The sequence below is a fragment of the Lupinus angustifolius genome, chromosome LG08 (assembly GCF_001865875.1).
Source record: "Lupinus angustifolius cultivar Tanjil chromosome LG08, LupAngTanjil_v1.0, whole genome shotgun sequence".
Lineage (NCBI taxonomy): Eukaryota > Viridiplantae > Streptophyta > Magnoliopsida > Fabales > Fabaceae > Lupinus > Lupinus angustifolius.
This window is the reverse complement of record NC_032016.1, coordinates 1,637,820-1,656,672: the sequence shown is the minus strand read 5'-3', so window position 1 is coordinate 1,656,672 and position 18,853 is coordinate 1,637,820. Positions and strand designations below refer to the sequence as shown.

The 18,853-nt window shown below is 31.8% G+C and overlaps 2 protein-coding genes across 3 annotated transcripts; both read left to right on the top strand.

Moving 5' to 3' along the window:
* On the top strand, positions 1,049 to 4,763 carry LOC109353381 (protein-tyrosine-phosphatase MKP1-like). Its single transcript, XM_019595627.1, has 3 exons — positions 1,049 to 3,174; positions 4,064 to 4,249; positions 4,633 to 4,763. Exons 1-2 carry the CDS (start codon positions 1,245 to 1,247, stop codon positions 4,078 to 4,080), a joined length of 1,947 nt encoding a protein of 648 aa, XP_019451172.1. The 5' UTR covers positions 1,049 to 1,244; the 3' UTR covers positions 4,081 to 4,249; positions 4,633 to 4,763.
* LOC109353376 (psbP-like protein 1, chloroplastic) lies at positions 11,203 to 15,139 on the top strand. 2 transcript variants are annotated; one of them, XM_019595615.1, is made up of 8 exons: positions 11,203 to 11,362; positions 11,432 to 11,528; positions 12,721 to 12,801; positions 12,930 to 13,012; positions 13,139 to 13,261; positions 13,346 to 13,417; positions 14,233 to 14,329; positions 14,866 to 15,139. In XM_019595615.1, the coding sequence occupies exons 1-8, from the start codon at positions 11,300 to 11,302 to the stop codon at positions 14,967 to 14,969; spliced, it is 720 nt and encodes a 239-aa protein (XP_019451160.1). In that variant the 5' UTR covers positions 11,203 to 11,299; the 3' UTR covers positions 14,970 to 15,139. The 2 variants fall into 2 exon arrangements, with proteins under 2 accessions (XP_019451160.1, XP_019451159.1); XM_019595614.1 differs by having other exon boundaries at positions 11,205 to 11,362; positions 11,429 to 11,528.

The following is an 18,853-nucleotide window of genomic DNA, read 5'->3' as shown; positions in this document are numbered from 1 at the left end:
ACTCCATTTTCTAAAGAGATGTTATTAATTGTGTTAATGTTTTGGTTAAGATTTTGATTTATAACTAATTATTTATTTTTGTCATCGAAAAAACAACTAATTACTTATTCATTTTTATAGAAATATAATTATATGTATTGCTACATGTATATGTTTTTGTCAAGATTTGGGTTTCTTACCATTTCATATTTTCATCTTCAAATAATTAATTTTATTACTATATACATATATACACATATTTTGGTCAAGATTCAGGTTTCTTACTATTTAATTTTCCGATTTATAGTGAAATAATTAATTATATTAATGTATTCATATGTTTTGATCAATATCTTGGTTTCCTACTAGTTCAAATTGAAATAATTTATTATATTACTACATTTATATATTTTGGTCAAGATTTGAATTTCTTACTATTTCTTTTTTTCTTCTTCGTAGTGAAATAAATAGTGGGTATATATTTTTTAACATTACTAAATCTACCATATGAATAATTCAGGGTTGAAGTAAAGTGTTAAAGACTTAATCCCACTACTTTCTTTGTACATACTCCTAATAAGTTAAACTAATGCAGTCTGGTTTACATTAATTTAGTTCATAGAGTTGGATTAAAAAACTGATTTTAACTGATCAATTTTTAAAAAATCAATCCAACACAATCAAATCACATTCAATTTTTTGTAATTTCAATTTATTTTGGACCGTTTTTCGATTTTGTTTTTTGACTCGTGTGGAGTTGGACACCTCTACCATTTCCCATCAACTCAACTTCCAGTGAAATCATGAAATGTGTCATGTTTCATCGTTTTCTATAAAAATATTTTAGAAAATAAATAAAATAGCACACATGTCACATTTTTACTGACTAGAGGAGATAAGTTATCTCATGATACGATGATACGAGGAGATAAGTTATCTCATGATACGATGATACGAGGAGATACATTATTCTTATATTTTTATACACCTACCAAAAAAATTAAAATAAAAGTCCCTCATATTGTAAAGTTAAAAAACCACTCCTATTCCTTTTCTCCAATTTCCATGTTCCAATTCCAATTACAATTCCAATTCCAAATCCCTTTTGTTTCTTCCCCTTTTACCAAAACCCTAAAAATCTCATCTTTCTCTCTTATTCTTTCTCATCAACCCATTTCAACATTCAAACCCATTCAAATTCTCTCTATTTGCATATTCCCAAAAAGGCAATAATATAAAATCCTTAATTTTTCCGAAACTAGGGTATGGTTGGAAACGACGACGTTCGTGCTCGGAAAGTGTTCTGGCGCTCCGCCTCTTGGTCCGCCTTCCACACCGCCGCGGACGCCACCCATCCTTCCGGCGAGGCGGGTATTGATTTCGCTGATCCCAATTCCGGTAACGGCCATAATCCACGGTTCCCTCCGCCTCAGCAAAATTCGAAGGCGCGATCGTGCCTCTCGCTGCTGCAGCCGCTGTCCATCGCTCCCCGGAGCTTGGAGGAGTGGCCGAAGGCGAGCTCTGATGATATCAGCGAGTGGCCGCAGAATGCCACCACACCTAGTGGTGGGAGAGGTAATAGTAGCAATAGTGGTAGTAATGGTGAAAGGTTGAAACTTGATTTGTCTTCAATTCATGATAATAGGAATGATAGTAATGGTAATAACAGTGTTGGATTTGTGAAGAGGGAAAAAATTGCTTTTTTCGATAAGGAATGTTCGAAAGTCGCGGATCATGTTTATCTTGGCGGTGATGCTGTTGCTAAAGATAGGGATATATTGAAACACAATGGGATCACTCATGTTTTGAATTGTGTTGGTTTTGTGTGTCCTGAGTATTTTAAGGCCGATTTCGTGTATAGGACATTGTGGTTGCAGGATAGTCCATCCGAGGATATTACTAGTATTCTATATGATGTGTTTGATTATTTTGAGGATGTTAGGGAATTGGGTGGAAGGGTGTTTGTGCATTGTTACCAAGGAGTGTCTCGGTCTACGTCTTTGGTTATTGCATACCTTATGTGGAGGGAAGGTCAGAGCTTTGATGACGCTTTTCAGTATGTTAAGGCAGCAAGGAGTATTGCTGATCCGAATATGGGTTTTGCTTGCCAGTTGTTACAGTGCCAGAAAAGAGTTCATGCCGTTCCCCTTAGCCCTAGCTCTTTACTTAGGATGTATAGAATCGCTCCTCACTCGCTGTATGACCCTTTGCATCTTGTCCCCAAAATGTTGATGGATCCTGCTTCGTCTGGGCTGGATTCTAGAGGCGCATTTATCGTGCACATTCCTTCTGCGGTATATGTTTGGATTGGTAAGAATTGTGAGGCCATCATGGAGAGGGATGCCAGAGGGGCCGTGGGTCAGATCATTCGCTACGAGAAAGTGCAGGGACCTATTATAATGATTAAGGAAGGTGATGAGCCATCTTACTTTTGGGATGCTTTTTCGAAAGTCTTGCCTCTGATGGATAAATCTCGGAATGGAGTGGTAAATATCAAATCAAGTGTTAAGGTTTGGCCTGGTGAGAGGAAAGTGGACTCATATGATGTTGATTTTGAAGTTTTCAGAAGAGCTATTAAGGGAGGTATAGTGCCTCCATTTACATCACCAGAGGATGAACTTGAAACCCTTCTTCCTGCTAGAGAGAGTAGCTGGAGTGCTTTAAGGCGTAAAGTTTCATCCGCTACTATGAAGGAGTTTGTCACAGCCCCTAAGCTACCCTTTCCAAGGGTTTATTCAGATTCGATGTTGTGCATTCATACATCAGAAAATCTATCTCCATCCCTGTCACTGTCATCATCATCATCTTCACCCTTTTATGTCTCACCGTACTCAATTTCTTCTGATTCAAGCACCCACTCAAAGTTCTTGTCAGAATTGTCAACCGATTCTTCCTCTGGAGTTTTGGCTTCGGTTCCAGTACCTTTACCTTTGTCTAACATTTCTAATTTGTCTCTCTCTTCAAGTTCTTCCCAACCAATGTCAAACAGTGCAGATATCCATGGTGTTCAGTTATCACATCCCTATTCTCAGTCAGCCTCTTCACCGTTGAAAAAACTATCTACTTCCCTTGCTGAACACAGAAGCAGTATGTCAAAGTCCTTGAAGTTGCCACTAATGAATGATAAGACACAGGAAATAAATAAACCTTCGACTTTTCATTCCAGTCCAGAAGCTGAAGGCCTTATGAATACAGGTACGAATTCTCCTTAACAGTCTGAACTGAAATTATGTCCTGGCAATGTTCTTTTTATTTTGAACTTTAACCCATTTGCAAACAGCCACCATAAATTATGAAACCGCCACCGTCAACAGAGCATGGAAACCCTTTTTACCCCACTGTTTTATGCCACCTCTCTCCCTTTTCCCGGTTGTTCCTTTCTTTGAGTTCTCTGACAAGGCTTTCAGGACCACACACAACCATCACTGTCACCTTCTGACTCCCCTATGATGTGCTTACTGTTCTTAATCTTATGCCATATTGTAATATAAATTTTAGGGTTGGCCACTCTGTGCCGCTATCCAAGATTGAGTAGTATGTTTGAATTTGGGCTGCTTGAAAGAAGAGGATTTATGCAGTTTTTTTGTTTGTTTGTATATTGGTGGATATATTTTACATCTTTAATATGGCTGCCATGCTTCCACCATTGCTGCAATGCCATTGACCATATATCTATGGCAGATTTTTCGCTTGCCGCTATCTGCAATTTATAATACTGATCTTGGTAGGATCTGCGGATACTTATAGACTCCTATTCCATTTATTTGTAATGCTTGATTTTCCACTTGTTTTTTTCCTTTAATGTTGATCTGCTCTTGTTTGCATCAACATCATTGTAAAGCATCTCTCTGTTCGTCATGCTGAAAGCGTCGAGTCCGAGCCATTACTTTTTTGTTTGTGCTTATAATGCCAAATTTGCGGTGAAGGAAACACTCTGGTGCAATTCTGTTAGAATTTGTTGTTTAATGTATATCTTCCATTGATTTTTATTTTCTTACACTTGACTGAATTGAGCAGTATACATTTTGGATAGTCCCAAAATTTTCAATTCTCATGTTGATCAATAAATCTCTTTTGTTAATAGATTGTGAAAGAGAATGAAGAACCGGAAGAGTTCCTTGCCAAAGCTAAGTTCATTGTAGCACAACAGATATTAGGAGAATCATGGCTTCAAGTAATTTCCATAACTTTTCTGCATCTGCAACTTCTCCAATGACGCCAAATTTTCCAGAACTAATTTTGTCTTCCCTCGGAAAAGAAATCCAGTGAGGTAATGAATGACATCCTAGTTATGTTATTTGTTCTTTAGTCTTGACGTATTCTATTTGAAGATGTTGCATTCTTTGTGTGATTGTGTCCCTTGACTCCATGAAAACTGCAAGTCTTAACACCTAGATTTTGCACTTGGCACATGCAGATAACCCTTCTGGGATACTATATCTTTCAGAACTAATCATTTTAAACTAAGTTACATGCATGAGTGTTGAAGGTTTTATTGTGATCATGTATTGTTGCATTATCAACAACAACTTTTGACTATCACAACCGATACTGCAAACATAGCACTCTTTTTAATGATATTCAATTTCAGTTGCTTGGAACATAGGCAACACATGCTTGTGCTTGAACCGAGTTTTTATATGTTGTTTGCAGGTGGTTGCTACTTGTCAACTCCATCGTAGATCGGTTGATTGTACAGTGCCTTTAAAAGACCCTCAAGTTAGGCCATTTATGTTATACATGTATTGAAAGTTGTAGCATATTCATATGTCATTATTACAAGGTAAAAACAATTACTTTTCAGCCAAACAAATGAATCCATACTTAGAATTTTATATAAAAGCCGGTGATATAATAATACTTAGTCCTTAATAGCAAGATGCATTTCAGTGTTTTCACCCAAAAAAGTATGATAGACGTGACCTTTTTGTGATAGAAAGTAGAAATTTGATTAATCAGCCTAAAGTTCTTTCCTCTGGAAAAAATAGTCTTTCACCTGCTCATACAAAGTTGATTTAATATTATGATTCGGTTGATCGAAAAAAGTGGCCGTGGAATATGAGATTCCTACTTAGTGAGATCTGGATGATTGGTATATGTACTTTTATCCTTGCAACTTGTGAGCAAAGAAACTCATTCTAAGTTTTGAACTTAAACTTTATCGGCAGATATTGTACCCTTATCCTTGTTAAGCACAAAAGTTGTTTCTAAGCTTTGAATTATGACATTGAAGTTAGAAAACAAATAATCATTGTTGTAGTTACAATTGAGGAGAGGTATATTGCATGATTTCATAATCAATTAAAAGCAGTATATATAAACGTTTTTTAAGTTTTGTCACATGAGTGATATAGATCTGTTAGGAATGTAGTTTCTTTATTGGGGTGGGATCCATAAATTACTTAAAAATTTGAAACTTTGTAGGGATACATGCCCAATTACTCACTAAGTAGACCTAAGCATGAGTTGGGTCACTTATCTATTCCCCCACCTTATGAAGGTACCGCAACTTGTTCCATAATATTGTGTCACTCCATGTACTATGAGATAGGATTGGTCAGAAAAATATTTAATAATAATTTTTCTAACTTAAATATATTTTTTTAACCAATCATAACTCATAGGATATGAAGTGACATAAAATGTGGGACAGACATTTGGGGGAATATATAGTAAGTATAAATATTGATTACTTTGAATTTGAAATATATACATCCCAGGCTCGTTAGGATTCTATTGAGGCCATAGCACACAAGTCCTTAACTAAATTGAGTAAGGATACTATTATATACCTTGAAAGAATTACAAAACATGTGTTATAAAATAAGAGTGTTTATATTGGCATGGGTTAATTCAGTGCCGTAGCGTCGGGTATTCGAACATTGGCTCGAGCCATTTTCTCTATCCCTTCTTACCCTGAAAAAGAAGGGGATTATTGCTTCCTCTTAAATGCATCATTATTGGACATAATAACCCACAACAACATATGAGAAATTCCCAACTAACACCTCTAAATATCCTACTAACTTCTTGCTTTTCTTTGAAGTGACCTACACATTCATCCCACAATCTTGATCTTCTTTTTGGGTAAAAAGTAAAGTTCAATTACCCTTCAAGCAAAATACTTGCACAATAGAAGAGAGGGTAGGGTGATAGGATTTGCCACCTTCTAGGAAGGGTTCAAAAGCCAAACTCACTCACCACATAACAATACATCAAACTATTGAATTCATCCAAATCTCTTCAATAAACCAATTAGACTTTTGGGGTCATAATGAATCAATCTAAAAGCAAGTAATACCAAAACAACAAGAAACAATAATTTCAAGAGGAAATACTTATTTTAGTCTCTTATATTTTTTGACATTACCAGTTTAGTCCTTCAAAAAAGAAAAGACCTAAAATAGTCCACAAAAAGTTCAAATGTAGATCAAATAAATCATTTTTAGCATGTTTTACAACACTTAGTAGAAATTAATTTGACCTCAAAATGACTAATTTGACCTACATTTAAAAATTTTGGGGCCCATTTTAGGTCTTTTCTTTTTTGAAGAACTAAACTGATAAGGTCGAAAATTATCAGGGACTAAAATGAGTATTTACTCTAATTTCATTTGAATAGGATAATATGTAGAGTATGTATGGTGAATTACACATCAATTTTCGCAATGCTTTATTAGGAAATGAAAATACCTTAAACAATTTCCTCATACATTTCCTGTGTTCAAAGTTTCACCCTTCTGATTGAATTGAAATTTTGAAACAGAAATGTTTTATACAAGAAACCCATTATCCATTTTACTTAGCAAGTTCAAGAGTTTTTGACCAATTTATGTATCAATAGAAAAACAAAATGTATGCATGGTAAATGATTTCTTAACTAGCAGAATTGATATTATATTGTCACAAGTATTTAATATATATACATAATGTAATTATGATCATAACTTGAAAAACTTATATTATGTTGTATGAATTGCATAAATGTTTGTTATCATCTAAAATATTGATTGGTATTTTCTCATTTACAAGAGAGATGGCTTCCATGTTGGTATAGAAATGTGAACTAAATTAAATGGTAAAAGAGAAAGAATAAATCAATGGAATAATAAAAGAACTTTAGTAAATGTGAAAGGTGCCTAGTGAAGATAAACACTTGAATGAGTAATATATTTAATACCATAGGGTAAATTTGACAATGAAGTTGTTTGTCTATAAGAATACTTAGATGTTAATTATTATTTTTGGTTTCCCACATGTATCCTCGTACTGGAAGCAATTTTGTCCGAGCTGGGAACTTCCAAAATATGTGGAGCTAACTCTTCCAGTGGATAATTTTTCCATCCACAAGACTCGAACCCGAAACATTGCTTAAGGCGATTCAAACATATGTACCACTTGAGTCAACACGTTAATACTTGATGTTAAATTGTATATGCTAAAAGAGATTAGTCTTCAATTATTAGGTGAGGAATCTTTATATGATCTGAAAAATGTTGTACTTTTATATATGTATAAGGTATCATGTAACATTGGATTAATGAAACTAGATATGATAAAATATGCCTTGTAATTGAATTGTGGTTTTTGTGAAGAAAATAATAATCATTGATGATATAATTATACTGCTATTAAACTATGTTGTCTTAATTTAATTTGTGAATATTAATTAGACATTAAGTCCATTCAAAAATTAGGTATTGAATTCTATATCTTTTTTTAAATCTCTTTATGCATATTGTAATCAATACAATTTTTTAGATATAATATGATTGTCATTCCATGTAAGCATTAATTTGTGACAATTTTTATTAGCAATTTGATTTTTCGATGAGTTTTTTTACATGTTTGTGAAAGAAAAGTGATAAAAGCAAGTGAGAGCAAAAGTTAATGTAATTTGTTATAATGGAAGTCACAAATTTTGAGTTATACATATAACATTACTCTATGAATATATTTATTTAAAATATAATATCTTTAATAATTTAAATACACATATTAAAGACGATAAAATGTTGATGTCACCATTACCACTACCATAATACACCCATACAAAATCACACGCAGGTCAATTTTGTAACGGCGAGCGGGTAGGGGAAGGTATTCGCATATCGGAAGGAAACTAAACTACCATATTCCAATAGCTTGCCATTATTGACAAAACAATCGTTGTAACTGAGTCGCTTGAACACTTTGGGATTGACGAGTTTTACAGAACTAAACCAACCACATGAAAGGTGAATGTGAGATATTTTACAACCACTGAAACAATTATTCATGATTTCAACTGTGTAGGTTGGAATCCCATTTGGGAGTGGTGGTGTTGAACTTTGAGTGATAGTAATATATTCCTTATTACATTTGTCACCCCATATTGTGTTTGGTTCCACCTCTTCAGCTACATTAAAATCAATACCATGTCATGATTTGTCGGGAGATCTTCGTCTATGGGTTACAACATTTTTTCATAGGCTAAGTGAAAGAAGTATAAAAGTGTGCTTGACATTACATCGAAGTCTTACAATAATAATATAATAACTGGAAAAGTATAGAAATCATGTATCGCATACGAAATCAATATCATGTCATGATTTGTTGGGAGATCTTCATCCATGAGTTACAACATTTTTTCATGGGCTAAGTGAAAGAATTATAGAAGTGGGTTTGACACCACATCTTAGACCTGAAACCTTAAGGCATTAGGTCTATGGGTCCGTCCACTTATATGTTTTTTAACTCATCCATTTTTGCTCAATGTGTGACTTCTTAATTCACACTTAGAATACCCGACAACCATGCAACTTGTAAGAATGTTTCTAATGCTTTAAGGATAACTTACGTAAGGTTGTTACTGTTAAGGTTTCATCTCAAAACCAATTGGCAATAAGAGGAGTTGTCCAACAGATATTTAAATCATTCTCGAGATAATGAGATAGGCAACGTAAGACTTATTTCCCAACAGTTATTTTATGCATAAAAAAGAAAGAGAAACTAGTTCCCACTATTACCAGGATGAAGAAGTTTGCGATGCTTAGCAATAAGGAAGGTGTCACTTCTTTCTTCTTGTAAACCAATGGACACAATGGTTTCATTCATAGTTGCTAAACCAAAATCTGCAAGGGATTCAAAATAATAAAAAATATATAAACATTCACATAACTCGTGTTATACATTCTATCGATTTTATTAGGTGAGAGCTTCATGCATACAATTTTTTAGAAGAGAAGAGGAACGAACCTATAAGAAGTCCAAAGAATAAGAAGAAGACGACTCCTCTTGTGGCCATTGCTTACACGACAAGAATGCAGCTAGTTAGGGTTGGTTGGAATTCAACTAGAGTGGAGAAAAAACCACTTAAATAGAAACAATACAACTGTTATTAGTACTAAGGATCAAAATAATAATTGTCTTTGAATAATAAACTCATTCAATTGTTAAGAGTTATCTGTTAATTTAAATGAATTAATTATCGAATGCATGAGTAATACTCACATTAGGGTAAGTTTAGGTCAATATTTCTTTGACCCATAAGTATAAATATCCAATTTTGTCCGAGCTTATTTACAAACTTTGAAAACAAAAACAAAAAACTGAATCCATTCTAAGAGAAGGAAGAGTACCTTTAAGAGAGTTCAAGAATTTAATGTTCTTTGTGAATTGCTTATATATTCTAACACAAACTAAAAAACCCAAGTGATGAAGATCTTCTTGCTCCACCTTTAAGATATTTCTCTCTTCAATTCAACATAGAAATTTATACACATATATATTACCCCTATTAGAAAAAAAAGCTCAACAATGCCATCAATGAAGCTATAATTAGAGAAGAATAAGTTACCAATTCTGTTTTAAGTTAGAATAATTTCTATTCATGGTTTTATTTTTGCATTTGGGTCTATTATTGTTTGATTATTGGGCTTTTGGGTAGTTTGCTATTTTAGGTTAGTTAGTTATTATAGTTGAATTAACAACCATTAGTTACTATAAATAGGATACTTTCAATACTTGTAAAATCACTTTGTTTTTCAATTTCAATAAGGTTAGCTTCTTCTTGTTTTTCTCTCATTTTCAGTTTCAATAAGATTACTCCTGCAGGTATTTTATTTCCCATAAAAAGAAGTCATCCGTGACTCGAACTCGTGACCTCAAGAATAAATAATTATTTTACACATGAGTTGCTAGCTATATTAGCTTATAAGTAAGAGTATTATGTAACATAACTCACTTTAAAAGTTTTTTTTTTATAAAATTGAAGTTTTTCTAAAATTCTCTAATCTAACAAATAATATTACATGCTTATTTTTTCTCAAATAAGCTTATTTACTATCATTGTTACCTTTTCCAATTATATTAGTATCACATGTTAAAAGGCTTATTTCTCCTTTTAAGTGATAAAAGAAAACACAACACACAGACATATTCATTTCATTTCCTCTTCTTATGCCTAACTTTTAAGGGCTTGATATGTAATATAAATAAATTGTGAATCAATTATATATATATTTTTATATTAATAATGAATGTTATTATATTCTCATATTTTTTGGTGTACCATTCTTTATACAAAACAAAAAAATGAACATTTTACTTTCTAACAAATGAAATTATATCTTTTATTTACACATAAAGAGAAATCTAGTAGAAGCCAGAGTATAATTCTATTATCCAAAATTGATTCTAAATGTAAGATGTCTAAGCATACATGGAAATAAGTCACATCGAGTTTATATTTGAAGTATAATAAAGTATGAAAAAAAATGAAATAAATTATGTCACAAAACATTAAAATTATGACATTTTTTATAAAAATATTTTTAAAATCTAAAAAAATGAGATACATTATAATTTTATTTATTTGAGTAGCTACTTATATGAGAAAATACTTTATTCTTATAAAAAGATGTGTGTACTCATCTTGTATGAGTTTTATATAGTGACATTACATTATTCACCATTTTTGTTTAATTGTCATTAACTATTCAACAAAAAAGGTACTATTGTAATGCAGATGAAGATCACATGTCCCGATTCATGTCTTACCTGATGTCCCAAGACAATAGAAAAACTATTCATTTAAAAATAAAAATAGAAATTAACTTTTAATATTATTTTATAAAGTTTAATTGATTCGAAACAGAAAGAAAAATTAGTGTAGAAATGATTCTTCTCCATTGTAATACTAAATGAGGGGGGTGTATTGTAAGTTGCATAAAGGATAAGTCTAAGTCATAAGGGTCCTTCTCCACCACTACATAGAAAAAGTATGATATAACAACTAACTACACAAAAATCTTCACATTATTTTCATTCCTTTCCAACAATGGTTTCCTTCCATAATTCCCTTACACTTCACACTACATTCTTTCGCAACTCTTTCTCTCAGGTACACACTCTCTCTCATTCTTACAACTTCATAATAATAATTTTATTCAATATTTCTCTGTTTCAGAAGAATGCTGCTTTTCATTCCCCAAGAAAAGATGCTATTTCATTCATTGTCAAAGCTTCCCAACTTCCCTCAGATTCTCAAACTGGGTCTCTTTCTCAAGGTCATTTTTTTACCGAGTCCACGAGTTCAAATCCTGGAAACAACCATCTGGGTTAAGACTGCGTAACAACCATCTGGGTTAAGACTCCGTATATTTATCCTCCCATTAAGTGGGGTACATATATCACATCTGCTATCCCACAAATTGTATAATTGCATGTACATTAATTGTGGTATTAATTATTAATTTTTTAACTTAAAAATATTTTTCCAACCAATCATAAGCTTGTGTAAATGTAGTGACACAATTTGTGGAAGCCTCGTTTATTGGGTCGCCAGTATTTTTATCATCTTCATAACAATTCTCATATGCATATACATCTATTGTTACTTGCTATTTAGTTCTTTAGTAGTTTCCAATGGACAAGTATAGAAAGACTTCATTGAACTTGTTTCATCATAGTAGACAAATTAGGTTCCCATCATTCTACAATGTACATCTCAATTATTAGTGTATGATTGTGAAGTCGTTTTCAAAATTGAGTTTTGATGAACTTTGTTTTGTTTAAGAGTGAGTTTGTGGAAACTGATTTCTGTTTATTAAAAGTGATTTTCATAGAATGAATACTCTTTGGATAGTTTTAATCAAAAAGGACTTTTATATATGTGTAATTACTAGATTGACTTTGCAAAAGGATAGGGGAATTGAATGTCACATGATTTCGGGTATTTGTGGTCAGATTCGTTGTTGAAAACGCTGAGTTTCGATGAACGGAGATGTGAATTTTGTTTAACTTTTCTTCGACCAATGTTTGGGTTCCAAACATAGTTACAACTAACTCACAATAGGAGATGTCGGAAATGTTTAAAAACTCGAAACCAAAATTTGAAACCTCCCAACAGTTTGCCACAAAACACACTAAACCTACGAATGTCGTGGAAGGAGCAGCAAAGCATGAATGATTGAGAATGATAATAATAGGTCACAGTTTGGCTAGGACTTTTAGTGTTGCACAAATACTAAGAATTAGTTATTACTCGCGGTGATATGTAAATAGTTTTCAACAATAAAAAAAGGCAGTCCAGTGTACGAGGTTCTCACCTAGTGAGTTCTGGTGAGAATAGATATACACAGCCGACAGCCTTACCCCGCAAGCATAGAGTTGTTTCCAGGATTCGAACATTATTCCCGATAATTGCTGCTATCAACGGGACCATATCCATTTTTATAATCTATTGTGATACTTTGGCAGATAGACCCGGAAGGCGACAAGTGATTGCCATTGGAGCTACGGCCCCTTCAGTTTTTTTGTTAAACCAACATTCATACTCCTGTAAGTAAGATTACATTTTCCATAAGTTGTACTAAATTCGTATATTTAAGAAGTTACAGATGCTATCTTTGCCCCTTGTTGATTTTACATGCCTGACATCGCAATGATATACCCTTGATATGGCTCAGTTGCTGCAGAAAATAAGAAAGGGTTTTTGCCGGTATTGGACAGGAAAGACGGATATTCATTTGTATACCCTTTTGGGTGGCAGGTGAGCATTTATATATACTGTATGATGCAGTGTGACTTTGTGTAGATAGCTAGTTGATTTATCGAAAAAAGGCGAAATCGGAAGTTAAGGTAGTTGTTTTTTTCTTTTGTCGCCGGGAGTGGGCAGGAAGTTGTGATTGATGGTCAAGATAAGGTGTTCAAAGATGTCATTGAACCGCTAGAAAATGTCAGTGTAACTATGATCCCAACTGGCAAAGAAGGTATTCAAGAATTCGGTTCCCCTCAACAGGTTAGACTTATATCAGTACAAGTAGCATTCTTTTTAGGAGAAGATGAGTTATTTTTTCGTGATTCCGCCGTACTTTGTTTTCAGGTTGCCGAAACGCTTATAAAAAAGGTTTTGGCCCCTCCAACACAGAAAACAAAGATAATCAATGCAACAGAGGTTTGATTTCCTACATCTATTCTCCTTGTTTGTCAATTGTATCATCATCATTGTTGTTTATGTACACATATCCTGTTTTGATATTCATTCCTTTACCACCATCGAAAATTTTGATTTCATTTATCATTCCTTAAATACGCCGCTTTTCACTTTCTCATGTAAACAAAAACAATTTGCAAGTCTCGTCGGTAATACGCTTAATATATTTGTAAGACGAGTTTCATAGCTACACGATTCATAGGCAGCTATGAAATGGAAAGATAAGATGTTATAGTGATTAATGATTAGATTCATTTCACCGATCTCGATACTAGACTACTAGCATTTAGTCTTACATTCAGATCTTATTATAACAGGGATGCTGTTTTGAATTTGGATGACTTGGCTAAGAAAAGGGACTAAGAAAAAACAACCTTTTATGTTTTCAAACAAATATTATTACAGCTGTATAACTAGAATTACTGGGATATCTCGTAACTTCCGTGACAAAACATCAGCTAGATGGACAACAACAACAGTCGCGCTTTAATCTTACTAGGTGGGGTCAGCTACATGGATCAGACGACTACGTAATGCTCTATCAGCTAAATGGACATGCCCAGATAAAATACATCATAAAATTAGATGAATACGAGTTTTATTGGCGTGTAAAATTTGTAAGTTTCATACAGAAATTAGTGAACAAACTGAAAAGAGAAGATTAACTAATGCATAAACTGCATCCTTTCCTATTGTTATGATTTATGGTTCTTGTATATTTGTACATAACTAGAAAAACATTGATCATAGCTTGATTAATTTGTGTAATGTTACAGCAAAATGTTGATGGAAAGCTATATTATCAATTTGAGTTCATTGCTCAGGCTCCAAACTATACTCGCCATGCTCTCAGCACAGTCACCATTGGCAATGGTATGGTTGGATTCTTAGTTTTGAATATTTTGAGTGCATAATGAAGTTTTTATATTAATTTGGTAAAGTTATATCATGTTTGCAAACTCAAGAAATGTGTCCATTTTTCTTAATTTGTGTTATATTGATGACTCTATCGATACGATTCAAATCGCTATAACCTTGTTTGAGATCATCTTATTTTTTTGGCACTACCAAGGTTATCTCTTCACCCTATGGGTGCATGACTGTCCCTCCCAACAATTGTCGCTCATAGGAATCGAACATTGGAATCTAGTGGGGTCTTATACAACTAAACCAACGCCTTATTGGTGTTTTTTTGGTACTAACAAAGAGTATCCCATGACCCTTTACCTTTTGGGTAAGGAACTCACCCTTTCGGGGTGTGTGGCTATCCTTCACAATAAGTGTCGCTCCACGAATCGAACATTGACCTTTTGGTCTTTCTAAGAATCTAGTGAGACCTTACACAACTAGACACATTTTAGTGAAGCATGTTATTCATGTGTTACTTGTGTTTGAATTATAAATTGCAGGTAGATTTTACACATTGACCACAGGAGCAAATGAGAGAAGGTGGGAAAAGATGAAAGATAGATTGCAAACAATCATAGATTCTTTCAATATTTTCAATGTTTAATAATCACCATTTATATATTATTACTATTGTATTAGAGAAAATAAACTCTTCACCAACGAGAAATTTTCATTTTTGAGCTTTGTTGTCCAAACTTTACTTATCCAAATATTTGTATAATAAATTGATTAAAGCAATGTTGAAAAGGTGAAAAAGAAATTTCCTTCATACAATCACATTTTGATACTTCTCTAATGTAACCCTTATGGTGCTTTAGTTTAATGATGCTTGGATAATATAATTTTAAGACATGTGATTATAATCAGATTAGAAGGAAAACCAAAAGAAAAAGAAATATATGCGTTGAAAGAATGAGTTTTATATATTGTTACTGTATTATTCACCCGTTTATGTTTAATTATAAATAACTTAAAAAAATACAAATATTCACCGTTTATGTTTAATTATAAATAACTTTTAAAAAAATACAAATAAATGATAGATGATAAATTGATTGTGTTTAGCAATGATTATTTGACTTAGATTAAATCAAACATTACAACTTAGACTAGTGAAAAACTTGCATGGAGAGACATATAACATGTTATATTTGGAGACAAATGTATTTATGTTTTTTGGTGCTATCATTTAGGACTAAATTTTAATTGGAATTAAACTTTTAATATGCTGACAAAGTTTTATTGGTTATCTCCACGTACATAGGTTTATACACAAGTCTTTCTCCTTATGTTATACCAATTTTGTTAGCTACATCCAATCCAATGCATCATAATCTGGGGTCAACCTAACATAAGCTTTCTTTGTTCCACCAGGGCCTGGATAAAAGGAAATGAACTGGTTGGTAAAACTATAAAGCAAGATAATGTTGAAGGAGTGCAAATTCAAAGGGTACATATCTGCTGTCCCACACTTTATGTCATTCCATATGTCATGGGTTTGTGATTGACTAGAAAAAATATATTTAAGTTAAAATTTAATTATTAAGTATTTTTCTAACCGATCACAAGCACATGACGCATGAAGTGACATAAAGTATGGGAAAATAGATGTGCTCCCAAATTCAAATGTAATATAGTAAAACACAACCATGTAACTTAAAATAACAATCATTGTTTGATGAAAATAGGATGAATGTGTGAATGTGGGTGTAAGTAAATGATGGTTGATATAGCTGGTTGAAAAAACAAATATCTCCTTTATGTATTAGAATATTTTCAGTTGATTCATTTAGAATTATAAAATTTAACTCAGATTGGCCGGTTCAAATGTGAATTGGACATCTGATCGGTCCGAGCATATCATCTAATTGGTTTTACTTCAAAAGCATATTGATTCGGTTCGACTCGGTCGATTTAAGCCTAAAAAATGATCAGACCGGTTGGACCGCTTCAATCAATCAAAAAACATTTTCTTAAAAACAACCAAAACAATGTCATTTTGAGATGAAAAAAACATTTTTAGTTATTTATAACTATATTTGTTATTTGTTAACTTAGAGTATAATAAAACTTTTGTTGTTCTATTAAAATTTAAACTTATATGCAATTTTATTACAATTTAACTATAATATATGTGTTGTTTGACGACGTTTTTAAATTGTTTGTGACATATTATAGTGGTAAAATATCCTTTGTTGGTTATTTAATTATGTATGATAATGTTTTTAAATTTGAAATATAGAGTTATTAAATAATGTTAGCTAATATTATGAATATTTAAAATTTTCAATGTAAACCGATTCAACCGATCCAACAATTGACCCACTAGTTCAACCAATGACTCATTGACTCAACATCTTGACCGAGTCATTGACCAATCCGAGTTTAATAACAATAGATTCATCTAAATGTTGATGTTGTGAATCTACTTCTTACGATCCAAGTAAACAGTAACGACTAAACAACATTCAACCAATAAGTATATTTTAAGGCTTTTGATTGTTTACCTTCTATAACTTATAGTATATCTACATTTGTTAACCATTTACCATCACTTGGTGATATTTCAAAGAAATAGTATTTTTTTTTTAAATTGGGAAGGGAAAGAAGGGGAGGGCGATTGATGTACCTTTTAAATTAATTAAAAAAATGATGTACTTTTTGGAAAATTGGCAATCAAGTTGTCGAGTTTCATATTTTTTTCTCACTTTAATGTAACTCGGCGATGTTATTGTAGAGTTTAACATTTTTTCTTTCCCACTCCAAAATCAGAATCCATGATGTAGATTTTCAATTTTATTTATTTTTAAACAAACTAAAATATACAGCCCAAATGTAGTTTTTCATGTTTTTAATTTTGTGTTCCAAGCCAACCATATTTATCAATTAATATTTATTGTATCTCATTTGTGGAACAATTCAATTAAAAAATGACACTTGATTAAAAATAAAAATAGAGAAAAATAAAATATTTTTTTATATTATTTGGTAAAATATAATTAACCTGGAATATGAAGATATAATTTTTTTGGACATGAAAAACTACATTTGTGGTGCCAATTTTAGTTTATTTAAAAAAATTAAAATTAAACATCTACATCTTAGATGCTGATTTTGGAGTGAGAAAGAAAAAATGTTAAACTCTACAAATATGAAACTCGACAACTTGGTTGTCGATTTTTTTATAAAAAGTACATCATTTTGGTTATTAATTTAAAAGATACGCTAAAATTGTAATTTTTCCGTCAAGATGCATCAAATAAGTAAATTTGTCGCTTAGGAGGACATTCATCTGTTTGGTAATTTAATGAGAGAAGAGAGAGGGTTTAGGACAACTTTTAAAACCTCCTTAAACCTTCATTATACCATTTTTTATTGTTCCCCCGAGATTCAGATTTTTTGGGAGGAAAATGAGGTAAAATACAACCTACTGTCTTTACTAATATTTTATAATTACATTTATGCATTTTTGTTAATGATTATATAATATATAACATACTATTGATTTTTTAAAGAGGGTAAAATAATATTTTTGTATTAAATTAACCATCCATCTATCTCCTATCTAAATTTCACACTCCCGCGAGAGATTTACTTGAATTTGTCTTCTTCTTCCGTTCCTCTCTTCCTTACCCTCTCATTCACTTTCTCTAATAACTCTCAAACAAAATCTTAAACCATAATGTAGATCAAAGATAAGTCAAAAACTAAATATCTTTCTGTTGAAACACACGACTTCTTTAATTTTAAAATTAAACTAGCAGTGTACCCGTGCACTTGCACGAGTCGCTTTTTTGTTTATGCATAATGCAAATATAATATACATATATTTTATAATATCAATAAATCATGTATTGAATCATTATATTTTTTTCATTTATATAGTTGCAATATTGACATTGATTTTTGAGTGTATATGTATAATATTAAAAATTTTAAATTCGTTTATACAATCATTTATTTGTTGAAAGTGTGATTATAGAAAATATTTGATTCTAAAATAACTCAATAAATAAAATTTAAATTGTATTGGATAATATCTCACTTCTATATTCTCTATATAAAGTTATAAATACAAGAACTTATTTTTGCATCATATTTTTTGTGATTACGTTTATAAGTATCATATAAAGTCATAAGAATTTTTTAGCATATCTCTTAAATGCTTATGTTTTATTTTAGATTAATGTTCATTGTGTATAAATATTTGAATATATTTTTAGCATTCAAATATTGTATAATTAAATGTTATTTATTTGATTATGTTTTAGCTAATAATCATTGTATAAAAATAACTCATAAATTAAAAACACATTAAGTTAGGATTTGACGAATATTTTTTTCTGATAATTTTAATCAAAATAATAAAAAGAGTCTAATAATTGATTTATTATATTACTAATTAAAATACATATATTTTTCATGAATATATATACCATTGTTATCTTTTAATTAAATAATATAATGATAGTAATTAAATACATGTGA